Source organism: Syngnathus leptorhynchus, chromosome 17 (genome assembly GCF_054491065.1).
Source record: "Syngnathus leptorhynchus isolate UIUO chromosome 17, UIUO_Slep, whole genome shotgun sequence".
In the NCBI taxonomy this organism is placed as follows: Eukaryota; Metazoa; Chordata; class Actinopteri; order Syngnathiformes; family Syngnathidae; genus Syngnathus; species Syngnathus leptorhynchus.
In genome coordinates this window covers 873,702-890,322 of record NC_141211.1, presented here as the reverse complement: position 1 = coordinate 890,322, position 16,621 = coordinate 873,702, and the positions used below count along the sequence as shown (strand labels likewise).

General features: G+C 44.2%; 3 protein-coding genes across 11 annotated transcripts in view; 1 reads left to right on the top strand and 2 right to left on the bottom strand.

Annotated features, from left to right (window-relative positions):
* The window catches only part of LOC147042839 (homeobox protein PKNOX2-like), a 33,088-nt gene that overhangs the window by 721 nt on the left and 15,746 nt on the right, over positions 1-16,621 (top strand). Inside the window, exons 1-2 of one of the 4 annotated variants that reach the window (XM_085935524.1) lie at positions 9,930-10,591; positions 11,463-11,621. The exons of 1 other annotated variant lie outside the window; for it this stretch is intronic. The gene's annotated coding sequence lies outside the window, so the exon portion shown is untranslated. Of the gene's footprint in view, positions 1-9,929; positions 10,592-11,412; positions 11,622-16,621 lie in introns of those variants that run through there. 2 more of the 4 variants (XM_085935526.1, XM_085935525.1) reach the window with 2 other exon arrangements.
* On the bottom strand, positions 285-7,540 carry robo4 (roundabout, axon guidance receptor, homolog 4 (Drosophila)). 5 transcript variants are annotated; one of them, XM_085935519.1, is made up of 20 exons: positions 7,074-7,540; positions 6,536-6,664; positions 5,583-5,897; positions 5,246-5,403; positions 4,958-5,078; positions 4,735-4,873; positions 4,487-4,614; positions 4,292-4,407; positions 3,988-4,123; positions 3,794-3,915; positions 3,521-3,692; positions 3,256-3,453; positions 3,134-3,176; positions 2,981-3,075; positions 2,554-2,847; positions 2,379-2,483; positions 2,189-2,309; positions 1,895-2,098; positions 1,520-1,827; positions 285-1,244 (listed from the first exon to the last, which is right to left on the bottom strand). In XM_085935519.1, exons 1-20 carry the CDS (start codon positions 7,303-7,305, stop codon positions 1,072-1,074), a joined length of 3,309 nt encoding a protein of 1,102 aa, XP_085791645.1. In that variant the 5' UTR covers positions 7,306-7,540; the 3' UTR covers positions 285-1,071. The 5 variants fall into 5 exon arrangements, with proteins under 5 accessions (XP_085791645.1, XP_085791644.1, XP_085791648.1 ...); XM_085935518.1 differs by having other exon boundaries at positions 3,988-4,219; positions 7,074-7,539; XM_085935522.1 differs by having other exon boundaries at positions 3,988-4,219; positions 6,536-6,648; positions 7,074-7,209.
* On the bottom strand, positions 8,225-10,440 carry tmem218 (transmembrane protein 218). 2 transcript variants are annotated; one of them, XM_085935529.1, is made up of 3 exons: positions 10,023-10,440; positions 9,262-9,364; positions 8,225-8,654 (listed from the first exon to the last, which is right to left on the bottom strand). In XM_085935529.1, exons 1-3 carry the CDS (start codon positions 10,130-10,132, stop codon positions 8,520-8,522), a joined length of 348 nt encoding a protein of 115 aa, XP_085791655.1. In that variant the 5' UTR covers positions 10,133-10,440; the 3' UTR covers positions 8,225-8,519. The 2 variants fall into 2 exon arrangements, with proteins under 2 accessions (XP_085791655.1, XP_085791656.1); XM_085935530.1 differs by lacking the exon at positions 10,023-10,440 and adding an exon at positions 9,563-9,966.

Sequence of the window (16,621 nt, the reverse complement as noted above, 5' to 3'; positions counted from 1 at the left end):
ATTCGTCCGCCAAGTCTCACTGGAAGGACAATTAGGAGAAAAGGTGAAACCGGGAAAACATTTGAGAAAACACAACGATCAGTCTTCATTTGCATTTTGCTGCATTTTCAATCAGTGTCCGTCGAAAAGACAAAAGGGATTATCCTTCATGTCTCCTTCACTTAAAGCCATACGTTTCTTCTGGCACGTGGCACCCACCGCTAGCCCAGAGGCTCGCAGTAACGTGATGGCTCGAGTCTGCCGTAGATTTCTCACGTGCGTGGAAATAAGAAAAATACCACAAGTTTTATTTTGGAACATTTCCATTTTTTCAAATTCATTCAATGTCAAATAAGATTTCATTCCAACAAAACTACAAAATAAATCTGTTAAATGAGTAGAAAATCTTTCCTGAAATATGTCCAATCTCAGATTAGTCCAATATCATGCAAATACATTGAAAGATAGATATCTCCTACTTCTTCAAAACTACAGTTTGCATAAAGGCAATTAATACAGTGAATAGAAATCTTGGAAAAATAAATGAATAAGCCGGTGGGGAAAAAAACTAACTTTTTGCTATATTTGAATAACCACTGCCCCACAGTCCGATTGTTTGAATGGAGCCACAAATCCCTGGCGCCACCATTTTATGTTTGTACGAACAAAATAATCCGAATGTGTGCCAGTAAATATTAGGGGCTGGCTGTCAGCTCTTGTAAAATCTTGCGGAAAACATCTGCTGTGAGAAAAGCTCACTTTGTATTTCTCGGGCTTAATCTCACTGGCTCAGTATCTTTTTTTTCCAAAAAACATCAGGGGAGAACATCCCAAGGGAGCTTCCTTCATCATCTGCCTCTCAAATGAGTGAAAATAATACAAGGTGTGGGTCCATAATGACAACACAATAAAAGTCATGAGCGGGATGCTACATACAGTAGTTATACTTGCGTAAAGTGACCTGAGGAAGGAAAAAAAAACCACAAGCTCAGACACAGGTCACACATCCATCAATCATATATTTGGAAAGCCAAAAGGGGCCTATTTAAGACTGGACAGCGGCCCCTGGTTTACTATAGATACCTGACACTCCTACATATGAAAGGGTTTTGTATTTGTGGCAGGATAGTGGGCTCTGTACTGAGCCTCCATTTCCTCCATCCAGTTGATGCTCCAGTCCCACGCAGGAACATCTCCGAGTGTCTTGCCCTCAGTATAAAATGATGGAAACAGGCCGCTGAGAGGGGAGGCTGGCGGAGAAAAGTCTAAGCACACAAAAGAAAAAAAAGTGTTATTTTTAGCGATCTGTCAAAATGCCCTCTTGAAACGGTGGCATTACTAATTAAACGAGTCCGCCATCTAGTGGAGGAATATAGAACTACAGTACAACATGCGATGGCTTCAAATAGATTCCGTTACTCTGCAAGCAAGCAAGCTAGCAAGCCTGTCTGTCTGTCTGTCTGTCTGTCTGTCTGTCTGTCAGTCAGTCAGTCTGTCAACCATGTAGATCATGGCACTGAAATGTCCCTCCTCTGCGTACCTGACAGAGAAGCTCCAGAAACTGACTCTGTTGTCAGAAAGTGGGCAAAGTTGCTACTGGCATTGGTGTAGCAGCTTTCTACTGAGCTGATGAGGCTGCTGCGGGCACTTGCAAAGTTTCCATCCGTAATGGAGCTCCAGGTATTCCACAGGGAGCCGTCCCAGTCGCTGTAACAGGAGGAAGGTGAACTTTGAAAGCGAGCTCGGCGTAATCCAACCGGCGGGGCCTCCGGCCAAGTGTCTGGGACCATCTGGGCGCGAGGCTTGAGCTCCCGCTTGCAATCCACGCCGGTGGTAAGAGGTTGGGCACTGATGGGAGGGAGACAAAATGGTTTTATTTTCAAGAAAAGCCAAGCCATTTCAAACAAAGAACTACCTGGATTTTTCAACTTGTGGATGAAGCTCCAGATACTCAGTGGCTTCCTGTGCAGTCAATGTGCCATCATGTTCTTCATCTAGAGCTCGGTACGAGCGGTAGTTAGTGTTGCTGGTGGAACCTGGCTGCGGATAGTCGCCTGAGATATCACACACTGACTGGAGAGAGCCCAGATCCATTGTTAGCTTTGTGGAGCGGCTGGAGCTGAGAAGATTGTGGAACGAGGCAGACATTTTTGGGGTTTGTTTCATAGAGAGCAAAGGCTATGAATAATCCGTTATATCTATGTCTTACCCTTCGTCTGAGCTCACACTGTGCGTGTCTGTTGCTTCGTCCAAGTTGAAAAGTTGCGGCCGCACGTCAATGACTTGTAGCGACACGGAATCGTGCGACCCCCGAAGACAGTCGGCATACTCTGGAAAGGTTGAAATAGCAGCTAGATGACAATTATCGTTGGGTGGAGTGACGCAATTTCGAAGCCTACCAAGCTGCCCCGACGGAACGTGACTGAATCTGTGTGGGTTGAGAGAAGATGGAGGAACCTGGCTCCTGCTTTGGAATATGGGGACGCTGTTCACAGCATGCAACTCTGCAAGGGGAAAAAGTCATTTGCAAGCTACTACATATTGCAGTAGCATTATGTCTGCTCGCTGGCTCACCTTGCTTGATGTATTTCTTCTGCCTCAAAAGCCCCATTTTGGGCTGAGGCCGTACAGACTGTTTCCACGGTAACATCTCCCTACTCGTGCGTGGCGGAGTGAATATCTGAATGGTCTCAAAGCCTTGCTCCTGCGGCAAAGCATGAGGCATTTTTGGGAAAGGCCTGGGGCTGTTGAAGGTCTTCAGCCCATTTGCCATGAGGTCAACATAAAAGGTGCCATAGACGCCACAGTTGTCAGTCACGATGGGAACAGCCGAGTCCACGCAGCTCGGGCGCTTCTCGCTCGGGACTTCTGAGGAAACATGGGTTGCGATACCATCGTAGCAATCATTGGCTGAATGACTCAATATAGCTCCACGGCTGTTGGAAAAGTCCACCTCAATCCTTAAAGATCATCAAAATGAGCCAATGACCTCAGTACTCACTTGGTTTGTGATCTCGAGCCCACATGTCTTGGTACTTCTTGTTAAAAGGAGGCCTCCAACTCCCAGATATCCATGGAGAGTCTGAAGATGTCATCCTGAAGAGAAGGAATCACATTTCAAGCGTCTGAACAAACACCTCACCTCACTCTTTACCTGTGATTGATGAAGATATCGTCACTGGCTTGTCTTTGAAAACCTAAAGTCACACAAAGATCAATCAATCAATCAATCAATCAATCAATCAAGGAGTCACTTTGAGCTGTTTATTTCCTCACCTTTCGCCCCATCACGTCCTTGTATTAGGTGACGCATTTTGCTGTGGCGTTTCAGGAGGCAAACTGCTGCAATGATCAAAATACACCACAAGAGGGCGCCAACGATGCCAATCAATACAGGGTCCCGGAGCAGCGTAAGCAAGGGGGACTGATCCGGTCTGAGGCTTTCTGACTCCGAGGTCATTCTTATCTGTGGATCTTTGGGAAAGTGAGACAGAATGGATTAGAAAGCGCATTTACACAGAAAGTGCTTCAAATAGCTTACTTATGACAAATCCATGGGGGTCGCTTGGCACCCCTACCCCAGCCCCATTCACCGCTGCAAGGGTAATCCAGTAGCGCTTCCCTGCTTGTAGGGAATAAATATCAAGCCAGTGCTGCTTGCTATCTAGAGTCCAGTTTTGGTACAGCTGCTCATAGGACTCCACACACCACACCTGAACGAACGAACGAACGAACGAATGAATGAATGAATGAATGAATGAAGCATTTGCTTTGTAGCGTCTGGACCAACCACGTCATCTTACTTTAGCATTACCTGATAACCTTGGATGATCCCGTTGTGAGTTTCAGATGGAGGAGGTTCCCAGTTCAGGTGGATGGAGCTATTGCCGTCGTGGTTAATAGTTATGGACACAGCCAGTGGGGCTGCACTGGGAACTGCAAGAGAAAGGATTCAATTGAAAGTTTGCAAAATGCAAGCAGACGAGGTTCGAACCATGGATCGCTCACGTGTCTCCGGAACTCTCAGGAGCCGGGTGTTACTCTCCCGGCCGTATAAAGCGCCGCCGTAAGGACGAACCTTAAACTCGTATTTATAGCCTCTCCTTAATGGGCCGACGTGTGTGTGAAAGTCGGCCGCCGTCACCTTTTTTGCGAGCCAGTCGGAGCCGGCGGGAAAAAGGGAACGGTAGAGTACTTCAAAGCCGTCCAGGTAATGAGGTTGACTAGGCGCCGACTGGAGCTGAATGATCAAGTCACACGACAACAACGTGAATCGTGTCATGTCATGTCAAGATATCGGTGAAACAAATACCTTCCATTGCACTTGAGCTATGTTGGAACCCGGGGCTACCATGGTGACATTTTCCAGAGCCAGTCGCAGGGCAGACACTTCTAGATGGAGATCTTTCTGTTTCGTGCTGGCGGCAGCTACAGCCAAAACAAACGAGTTACAAGCGGGCAAATGATGGACTCCTGATGTCAATGATGTGAAATAGTGGCAGCGTACCTTCAACTAGCAGCTGTGCAGTGGCGCTGACTACACCAACATCATTGATTGCAGTGCAAATGTACTTGCCGGCATCTTGGCTGGTCACGTAATGGATCTGAAGCGTCTGGTCTGGATTCATAAGATATCTGGACACAAATTTCAACTTTTTGCTGAGCAGCTAACAAACTGACAAATCGTCAATTCAAAGGGAAATAACACGTCTTCAAATACAAATCTGAGTTTGAGTGGATGAAAATCACTACGACCTTCCGTTGGGAAGCGGCCCCTGGTCTCTGCTCCAGACCACGGCAGGTGGAGGGTCCCCCTTTGCCTGACAGTAGAACTGGGCAGACTCTCCCATTCTCACCGAGACATTTTCCGGCTTCACCACTAAAATGGGTTTTGCTGCAGTCAAAATGTTCCATTCCAGTTAGAATTGCGTTCAAAATGCCATCACGTGATACGACAATTTGGAACTGTCTAACCCACCGAGCACAGTGAGTCGAGCTGCTCTGCTCTCGCGCACCCCCATGGTGTTGCTGGCCACGCACACATAGGCACCGGAGTGGTTCTTCTCTGCAGGAGCGATGATGAGCTTTCCGTTCAGCTCCTGTAGAACACACACACACTCGGTAAATTGTATCGTTCAGTTTTTTGTTTTTGTTTTAGGATTTCAAAATGACAACAGCAAAAATGAGGAAAAAGTGGACTTTTGCACATCTCTTGAGTAAAACATTTGATTTGAAGCTAAGGAAGAGGCAAAAGATGATATCTTACAGTGTAGTGGAAATCAGTGTAGTTGATGGGCAAGCCATCTTTTGTCCACATCACGTTCGGTTCTGGGTGTCCCACCGGGGGGACGCAGTTGAAAACGGCCACCTCCCCCTCTGCCACCTCCACGTCACTGGGCTGCACGGTGAAGGCCTCCTGTAGTGCTACAGACAGACAGACAAATGGGTGAGAATGAAGAACATAAGATTGTCAAAGAACCGGCCAATCAGAGACTCTTGAACGACGACGACAACCGGCCAATCGGAGCCTCTTGAATACTGGGCTTGGTTGGGGTGTGTTTTTAATGTTGCAACATTTGGTATGAAAACCAAATTTGTCTTACCTGCAATGTGCAAGGACGCATTGTGGCTAATGGCTGTTCCTGCACTGTTCCTAGCCACACACGTGTAGATACCTTCATGGGATTTGCCAGCAACGCTCAGGAAGAAGAGCCTATCATCTGACAAAACCATGGGCTGCACTCGGCCCTCTCCCTCGGAGATCTGGAGAGGCCGGCCGTTGTGCAGCCACTCGATGCTCGGCGACGGCTTGCCATCTCCCCGGCAGGAGAACGTGGCGGGTTTTCCAAATTTCACCACCACATCAGAAGGGTGGTGAACGATGCGGGGCGGCACGTCGTCCGCACAAACTCTGGCGCCTGTTAAAACAAGTTCTGACATTCTTATATGGGGATACATTTTTCTGCTAGATTGCCCAAACAGTGTTTCCAGGGTGTAGAACACGAATGCTATTGTTTGAACTTCCTGCAGCATTGGATGACCACGTCCGAGGAAGCGGGGGTCTGAGCGGCTTCCTGATAGGAGAGGAAACTCGGGAACCACTTAAGAACCCGGGAACCCCCTGATCAACAGCATACTCGCAACAATTAAAGAAGGTACAAACCTTTTGCAGCGATGTATATTAGTGAAATGGACCAAACTGGATAGATTTCAAATCCAAAACAGATGATGTTATTCAACAGTGACTGCGCAACTAAGGAGCCATCATCCTTCATGTGTGAAAAGCGGAAATGCCTCAGATAACAATAGGCTACCGAGCCACATTGTCCTATCGTAGTGCTTGCCACACAAAAAGGAATAAAAAATTCAAATCATCATGCTACAACAGAGAAAATCCAACAACTTTTCTCTTTTTCTCAAAAGGTCCGGCCGATATGCACACCCACAAAAATGCCCTCTTAATTGTAGATGTTATGTCCCCTCATTAAAAGGACTTGATACATTCACACTAAGATGGCACGTTATTCATTTGATGATGTCATCTGTTGCAATTTACCTGGCAAAAGAAGTGCCGTTATGACGTAGAGCAGCGTCAAATCACCTCTGGACATCACTGCGGTCAGGCCAAGTGAAGCCACACTCCGCCAACATTGTCTATTTTTGGATACTCTGGAAAACGGCAGCACTAAAGCAACGTGTTGCCAGGGCAAATTTCAAAATAAAAGACTAAAAACATAAGTACAGGGACATCGACGCTTTGGATTTGCCACCATTAGAACTGAGACATCCCACAGATTATAAAAAATAAAAGTACTCCGAAAAGTATTTGAAAAGATAATATTAGTCATTCTGGTTTTTACACGCACCTGATGTTCAATTAAAAAAAAAAAGGTCTTCTTAAAAATAATGCCTGTTATGAAACAAGTCATTTCAAAGTATGAGGAAAAATAGAGTTTCCAAAATAAAAGCCTGAAAAATAAATCTCGAAAAACAATGAAGAAAGCAGCGACACACCACACATTATCATTCAAGTTCTGACCGATGATCAAAAGTGGAGATACGACTCGAACGTGAGTGAAAATTGAAGAGCTCACCCTTTCGGCGGTGTGGCCTGCTCCTGTGAGCTGTGTGCCGAGATCCCGGGGAATTGCGCAAATGCACTTTTGACGACGCATTGTCCGCATGTGTTGAGCACAGATCTTGGCATTTGCACCTGTCTGAGTACTCGGCCCACGTAGAGAGCCAAGATACAGAAAGTAGCCACACGATGACATTCATATTCAATCCAAAAAAGCCACATTGGTTGGATGGAGGTGCCACACGCATGCAGAGCAGAGTGAATTACAAAATTCCAACCCGCTGGATACGTTTAACGTCATCATCCCTAACCCTGCCTGGCTGCCTGCCTGGCTGAGGACCCTTTATCTCACTCTCTGGCTCCCATTCATCCTCCTCATTGGGCCCTTTTGGCTTGGGAACTGGAAAAGAGGAGGGAGAAGTTGGTGCTACACCAACACCAACACCTCCGCCCCAGAAAAAAGAAGCCATGCTGCAAAGTGGTAAACATTGCTATCTGGTTGATTGGACATGAACTGAGAGTCATTCTTCTGGGATAAGTGCACAAACATTTGTGTCCTCCCCAAACATGAATGCATTTTGGTGGCTTAGTAGCGTCCATAGCGCAATTCAAGGGCAACATGGCGGAGAATAAGAAGTTGTGCTCGAGTGCATCTGAATGCACAATCTACTGCAGAGCCCTTTGCACTTTCCAAACTTCACACTCTCCAGCTTTTCGTCTCGCGTCGCTCTCCTCACTTTCTCCCATGTTCCCGCCCACGTCTCTTTATACGTCCAGCTGGCCGTGGCACAAAGACTCGCTTTGCAATGATCCCTCAAACCCCCCACTTGCTTTGTTCTGCTCATTTTCCCACTCCTCAGCCGCAAAAATGAAAACGGGGGAAGCAAAAAGGGGCCGCCATATGCTAAGAACACAAAATGTCAGCCAAGGGATACCGTTGGATATTGGAAAGCAGCTCTTTAGGGATTGCGGTCTTCAAGACATGGACATTTACTCTTGTTGGTTTCTCTCTGATAACCATGTAACCAAACAAAAAGCCCATCCAGGTCAAAAGTTCTGCATAGCTTTGCACACAGTATAGAGATGTGGGCCGGAACTAATAGGATTGCTTTGGATTCCTTCTTATTATACTGGTTGGTTGGAATTCCAGTCAGGCTTCAAAACAGGAAGAGGGCAAGTGTTTTATTGAGCAGAAGCATCTGCTCGTTTATAGAACATTGGAATGATCACAATTGACAGTGAAGGCATTATTCTATCTCGTGGCTTTTAGAAAATAACAAATGTTGACGCAAAAGCCACTCTCCAACCAATGAGAACTTGGCCCTGCCTGGGAAAGTTTCTTCACTTATTTGGGTTCCACAGTCTGTGATGAAGATAAAGTGGGCCTCTCGCTGGCCTTGGCTTCTCTTCTTCTTTTTTGGGTGGTTGACATTCGCGGCATTGTGATGCAGTGCCAATTCTTCTAGTGCGTTCTCAAAGCTTTAGCGTAGACAGGCTCCAAGAAATGAAAGGGGAGCAGCATGAACAGCCCGCAGAGAAAGATCACACTCGCCAAAGCCAGCAGCGCGTAGCGAGCGATGAACAAAGTGTCCACTATCTGTGGAGGGGGGGAAAAAAGAAAAAAAAATCATAAATGAGATACAAGAAAGAAAATCATTTCCAGGTTAGATGTTGGAACGACAACGTGAGTGTGCGTTTATAAATCAACACTGAAGAGGTAGGCGGGCTTGCGACATTGAATGCTTCTCACCTTTTAATTTGCCAATAGCCAGCAAGTTGGAAGCCAACGTGTGGGCCATTATTAATAGATTGTTGAGCACATGCGTGTGTGTGTGAGGCGGGCGGATGTCATAAAGAGGAAATTGGCCCGGTCAACTACCCTTGGGATGAGAATTAATTAGTACTGTGATCCTTGACTTTATTTGAACAATTTACCACAGGCTCAGATAACTGCCCTCTGCCAATGCATAGGGTTAGGGTTTCTTGCATGAAAATCATTTGGATGATTTCATTGAATATATTGAAGTATGAAAGATGATTGAAATGTGCGCTCCAAAAATGAATGAGACACTTTTCTAGCAATGGTGGCTGGCATATATGATATGGCATCTTAGACATTAATTTCATCAAATAAATACTTCTTATTCATCCATCCATCCATAACAATGAGCCATCAGAAAATGTCATTTCAAAGCAATGCATACTTCTTTCTCTTTGAAAGCAGATGGGGTCGTTGAGCTTCGAGGGAAAAACACGAGTGCCAGGGTAATGATGAGAGCCAACAGGAAGACCGGAATAACTCCTAGCCTGGAGGGTGGGGGGGAATCAATAAATAAAAAGCACACACATACATTTCATACTGTGAAGACAACAAATTAAAGTCATATCAATTTGCATTTTTTTTTATCACACTAAGCAATCATGAAATAAAAGGGCACATCTTTGTAATGGTACTTTGTAAGTTGTGCTTTGTATTGAGTGCGTGCGTATTGATGCTGCTCTCACAAAAGTGATCCAGTAGCTCTTTGCAGTGTAAACCCAAGCAGGAGAGTCACGATAAGAACCGCTGCAATTATGAACATGCCTTGACCAACCCAGGGAACCGGACTATCCATTTTGCTTTAGTTTGGAAGCCACTTATCAAACGATTTCCTTCATCTCTAACTGATTACTGATGATGATCTTGACACGACCTCTCATCTGTATTGTTCCCACTGGTAAACCAAATGAAACGGAAAAGTAGAAGGCCGGCCACACACTAGAAATCGTCACCTGCTCGCTCCCTTGTTTACACGCAACACGAGGGAGGATACATCGCGACAAAACACCGTGGAACATACGTCAAGAGTTGACTTCTTTATCTTTCCTTTGGTTGACAACACAGACGGAATTGCTCGGAAAGGCACCTTGGATTATCTTGGATCATTAGTTTATCATCACGCAAGATTTGGGAGGAGTGACTCACTTTGATGATCCCGATGCCCTCAGCAGAAACAACCATAGCACAAAAGTCACGATCCAAACGGCAGTGATGACAAAAACGCCTGTGCCCACTCCCAAGACTGTAGTAGCCATTTGATGACGCTTTGTCGGCCAAATCCGTTCTGACTATGAAACGTTGTTACGGTCCTATTACAACTGTTAGCTGAGCCTGCTAGCCTTTACGCAAAAATCGGGGCTTGCAGAACAGTGGCGACGGTACATTCGCATTCCGATACTTTCCAGTGTGCTGTCTTGATGATGCAAATATGCCTTGTTCATGTTAGTGCGTCCAGTAATTAAGTCTAAACGAAAATACATGACAGTATCTAAATTTGAGCTCCCGTCCAACGCGTCCAATCGTCTAGCGTTTCCTGGTAACAGCAAACTCAAATGTAATTGGTTATCTCAAATCGTGCCTAGCCTATCCAATTCGTTGTTGCTGAAATACCCGAGCCTCGTGGGGATTGGAGAAATATCAGCTTCTGGCTTTGAGGGTCTTGTTTCCACAGTCATCAAAGGTTAAACTCAGAGGTCTTCCATTTTGTTTGTCCGGTACGTATTCTATTGCAATCGGTCAACTAAACGTGTAGCAGCATACAAAGCGGCGGGCGCGCGCACGATCGCGCACGCACGCATACGTAAGATATGTATAATAATACATGTAGAATAAAGTCGGTAACAAAATGACTTGGGATGAGAACACAAAGACGGCCCTGCACTCTTATTACACATTTGTAGGTTTGTTTAAGGGACACCACTCCCATCCAAAGCCGTGCTGCATCTTCCGAGTACATGATAGTACACTCAAGTACAGTGCAGTGTTCTAATTCATGTCGAATTCAAGACATGTAGTCGTTGAATGGAGCCAGCAGGGGGCGGGTCTGCCCTGCCTGATCAACTTCCAAAATGTGCTTTTGTTTGGGGAAACTGACTAGAGTTTGCTTTTGAATGAACTGGAAGAAAAGCGAGTTGTTCCTCCCACAAACATGTATATGGAATTATTGTCTTGTTTTTCTCACTACGATTCGTCGCCATTGTTCATTTCGTTCTACTTTATCAGTTGTATATCGTTTACATGATCGCAACAAAATGAAAAAAATCATTTTATAAATCAAATCATTGTCGTATTATTAGCGTAAGAAATTATTTGAAAGGGGGGGAAACTTTATATATTTGACTGTCTGTAACAAATTAGTCTGAGAAGATGCATGATTGTAAAATTGTAAAACATGCATGAATGAGTCGCTGCTTTGTCAAATTTTACACATTGAATATTCACGACGTCTACCTCACCAGCACTGTTCCGAGTATTATTATTACGATGACGATCAACAATATATGATTATTATTATGATGATGATATGATTGTGCAGCAAATCGTTCATCCACCGAGTAACGGCGTTTTTCCGATGGACGCTTGAAGGCATCAGCGGGACGGACGGACGGACTGTTATGCGCTGAGAAAATGGGGGAGCGGAGCGCTCAGTGGGAGGGGCTTGCTAACTCTGACGTCACTCGCTGCGTGGAGGAGTATAGGCTGTGCTGTCAAGCTTGTGTCAGTCTGATGAAGATTGGCATGCAGGTAAGCTGTCATTCATTTTCAATGTCACTGCTTGGGAGCTGGGCTCGCTTTACATTTCAGTGGCCCTTTCCCCCCATTACCCCCCTTCCTTACAAAAGGCAGGACATTGTTCATAGACTCAGCAGTCAGGCAGGCAGACAGACAGGCAGGCCGGAGGAAGAGAGCGAGCGAGCGAGCGAGCGAGGGAGGGAGGAAGGAAGGAAGGAAGGAAGGAAGAGAGCAAGGGAGGGGGAAGTAGAGGAGGGGAGGAAGAAAACAGGGAAAGGAGGGAACACGTATTCTTGCGCTGGAGGGACAGACCAGTGGATTTTTTTCTTTCTTTTTTTTTTCCCCCCCCTCCGTCTGGATTTATGTGTCGGCGATTTTTCAGATGTATTATCGACGGCTTTTATTGTTGTTGATATGTTGTAGACGGGCTGATTGGTTTTTGGTTTGCTTTTCAATGCATTTGTCGCCAACAAATTAAACAGGAGAACAGATTGCAAATGAGTCATTGCTGTGCATTTCAACCTTTTGTCTTCAGCGCGTTAGATCCTTTATATTTCAAAATCATTCAAATATTCAACGAAACGCCAAAGTAATGCTCGGACGCTTTTGTCACAGGAAAACTTGCAATTGTTGATTTATAAAATATACTAAATAGACACGAGCTAATAGTATTTAATTTCGACCGTGTTTCATTGATTTGCCCCCAAAATATTATACACCCAAGAAACAACACAAAATTGTTCTAGATGTTTTTTTTTTCCATATACATCTTTTCATCATGTCTTTGTTGCTGCCATTCAACACACCGTTGTAAATGTATGCTTAGTTTCTAGTTTTTGAACATGATCAAACTACTATTCAGTGCCGGACTAAAAGAAACTCCCAAGAAAATGCTCCGTCTTCGGGGAGCTTACCACTTGATATCACCGAGGATGGATTTTATTGATAACCATGTTTAGGATGCTCATCATTAGTCTTAACCTTGTTTGATTGACTCGGATGAGCCCAAGTCAGGGAGTGGTAGACTAGACTACTTACGTAAACACTGTCTGCTTAGGATTCAAAATGTTGTGAAAGTTTACAAGTCCCAGATTGACTTTGACCTGCTAGTCCTTTGAACTAAAAAAAAAAGTATTGATTTTATATTCTTTATTGTCAGCTTTGAAGCATGCTCATCCATCCGCAATTTTAACCTCCAATAGATGACAAACACACTCGCAACTCAAAGTGAACTGAAATGGAATTAGAAAATGTCTCTTAAATGTATGTTGTAAAATAGGTAGGCCAGGTGAATCACAACAATGACAGCAAATCATTTGAAAATTTCAATTTTACTGTCAGACAAATTTGACATGTTTCTGAGGATGAGCATGTGACTACTTTTTCACGACAGAAATGAAAGTGTGGCACCGTACTGCAAAATTCCCGAGTTAAAAAGAATCCCCAGCAATCACCCGTGGCCATGTTTGTTCATTGCATTGTCAACCATGCTGAGAGCTTAATTGATTTGTGTCATTGGACATGCAGAGCCCAGCCCGCAAGTATTCTGTCGCTATTTACATATTTCTGATGGGGAGTAGCTTTTTTTTTTTTTTTTTTTTTTTTTTTTTTTTTGAGCTATCGCCATGGAATCATTTAAGGGCCGATTATTATATTGATTCGGGCTGCATCTCATGATTATTTGAATACTCACTGAATCTGTTAATGATGTTTTCCATGAATGAATGTATTGTTGACAATTCCATTCCTTTATGAACAAACAGGATGTTATTTTTATTCAATTGATAGTTCACAAACATGCATACATTTGGATTCAGTTAGTACCTCGGTGTATATAAGGTGACAGAAAATTGGCAAACTTGTTATTTTCCCAAAGTAATGGTTTTATTTTGGTTCAAAATTGAGATCATTTGGGATCATGTCAGCATTTGCGTTTGGCTCTATTATGTTCAATAGTTCAGCAAACGTTTTGTCAATTGGGTTGTGTTGCACGTTTTTGGCCCGCTTAAGGCTCTCGCCTCCGCTTCAAGACAGACTGCGAGCTTTACTTTTGGTCAGTCTTGCATTGGCATGATCCGAAGTATGCCACACGGTTCGGAGAGATTTAGCTACGGGCCGGTCAATATGCAAATGAACGATCGAGAAGTGAAACACTGAAGCCAATTTCCCAATCTTTGGCGTCAGTTGTCGAGTGTTTTTAAAAGGATATTATTTCCAGACATCAATAGTTCTTATTCAAGGATCAAGCACAAAATCAAATGAGCAACAGTTTATGATTGGTTCTTATCTCTTGTGGAATGTAGATCATCCTAATAAATGAGGAGCGCTCTACACACACAAATATGAAGCCTTCCAGTATATCCCCAATTTATTCTACTCCAGAATCCGCCCAAATGTGTGACGTTCAAAATATTTGAATTCAATTGAACAGCAGATCATTGGCAAGCAGATTTAGAAAAAAAAATTAAAATCCTTCACAAGATTATTTGCAGCATCCGGGATTAAGAATGATGTCGAGTTTTGTGGTCTTCCTCAAGTCAGCTCATTTTAGGTGTGTTTTTATGCCGTGCGTGAGCTAGTTGCTCCACATGTTGCAGGGCTCATGGCAAGTATGGCTTTTGTTACAATGACAACAAGTAGATGGCCCACGCGGATGTTTCCGGCTGGCGTTTGTCCGTCACGTCACTCCACGATCCAGACGGCAACGTCTCTTGGCTCGTCTGTGTTCCGAGATGTGTTCATAGTCGGCAGCAGCAGCAGCAGGGTTTCTGTTGTTCCTCCACTGTTACTTTTATTGCAAAGTAAACAGAAGTTCCAAACTCATTAAATGAATGTCTTTTGATAATGACTTTACTCTATTGGTTTTTGTCTCCCGGGGATATAAACATTTACAGTATGGAGTTGCGGCAAAGAAGGTACAGAACTGCTCACATCATGTGCTCATGGATTGAAAGAAAGCACGGCGTTGTGAGGAAATCCCGTGGGCTCACTCGCACGTCATTTGGGTACAAGTCAGCTGTTTGCCTCTTGTGCGCCCTATTAAAAATGACTCAGCTGGGATGGGCTCCATCCAGCACACTCGTGAGAAGACAGACAGACGGACGGACAGATTGCTTTAGCTGGTCTTTTATAGGATTGATGTCATGGCCCATTGAAGGCAACTTCAGAATAGTCCAAAGTTTTATTTATTGTTGGGAGCTTTTGGTGCTTTATGTCATGATCCTTAACTTCATTTTCATAAACGAATAAACTATTGAATTAAAGAGCAGAGAGATGGCAGCTGAGCACCACACACACACACACACACACACACACACACACACACACACACACACACCTCCCACTCGCTCGCTCGCTCACTCGCTCTAATTTAAAGGTTCTTCTCCAAAGGTTGGTGAGCAGCACATAGGGATAAATACAGTAGCTTGGAGGTGTTATGTGACAAAAGCGCTTGATTTTTCTGCCTCAATCTCGTGTGGGAAGCACGTACTTGTCTCTGACGACCTTAATCGTCAGTGTGGTGCAAATGGAAGTTGGAAATCGGATAGTGTCGGCTGCCATCTGGATTGTTTACGTAGCTTTGAAAGGAAATATTTAGGAGGGAGAGGCTGCAGGGTCAAAACTAATTCACTGCTCAAGTTCTCCGTGGTGACACCTTACCACGGCATTTTCTGTTTAAAGTCGTTCCATTTCGATAAAGACTTTCCAGATACGCTTTGTGTAACTTCCACTGCATAGTGCATTAGCATTGGTAGACACAGATGGTAGAAAATGTCTTCTTGATTTGTTTTGACAGGCGTTTCTACAGGACGAGCACTTGCAACTCATTGGCTTTTCAATTCATACCGTGAAAGTTGGAATTTCAAACAATTACCATAAAATGGATTCATTCATTGTTTTATATTTTTTCTTTGTGGGATTTGCTGTCACAAGGGTTGAAAAAATTGCGAAACATATTCATAGTCAGCCTTTTTTGCAAGCGTGAATATTTGTGTATACAAAGGTCGTGTCATTTGTGGCGGCAGACGCAGCGTGTCAGCTGGAATGCGCTCAACTCAATTCTTGTAGTTTTCCTCACTTCTGTAGGATTCAATTAAAAAATACTGTTCTGGAGTAATCAATCAGTTTGTTTCCGCTGCATCTGCTCTGATTGCACATGCTGAAAAATAAACAAGGAGTGGGTCTTTTTTTTTTTTTTGTCTCTGAAAATCTGCCTTGCTGTATTATATTTGCTGCTGTGCTTCATGTCATGTTATGCTTCATTGTTTGGACGTAAGACTTTTGCGTGTGGAAAATCTTCGGACACCTACCGTCACTAGACCTTAGTGATTACAAATCAGTAGATCTGGAACAGCTTTTTCTTTGTGGAGCGAGAAAGAGTTTCAACAAAGACATCCTGACCGCTATGTTTTTCCACACATCACAAGACAGGCTCAGCAGGATGCCGTCTGTTAAGTTGGTCACTGCGGCAAGCACCAGAATTCCTTCTCCTTTTTTTTCCTTTTCTCTTCTTACCCAAACAGTCACAAAGTTGACATTTTTTCTTCTTGCAAAATCACACTCGCAGCAAAACGACTCAACAGACAAGCTTCGAACAGTCCAGCTTCCTCAGACTCAGTTCAATGGTGCCGTTACGTGTAAGTAAAAAGACATAGTATGTGAAGACGGACAGATGTCTTTGAACACAGCGGCGTGGCGTGGCGTGGCCAATTTTCTCTGAGCAGTTCCTTTCTACTCATCTCAATTAGAATGAATTTGCCACATATCTAGGCTAAAGAAATATCATTTCATCCTATTGTTAAGTAAGATAGGCCAAGATAACCTTTTGAAGTGATGATACCTCAAGTCAGGGCACCTCCAGCTGAAGCTGGAAATTTACCAGAGAACTATGCGAACTTGTTTTGTCTGGCACAGCTGTCCTTATCGGTGGCAGGCTCGTTAAATGTTGGACTTATTCCCGTGGCGATGCTGCACCGGTTCTGGTTACCCCTGCGGGACTCCTAGCTAAAGCC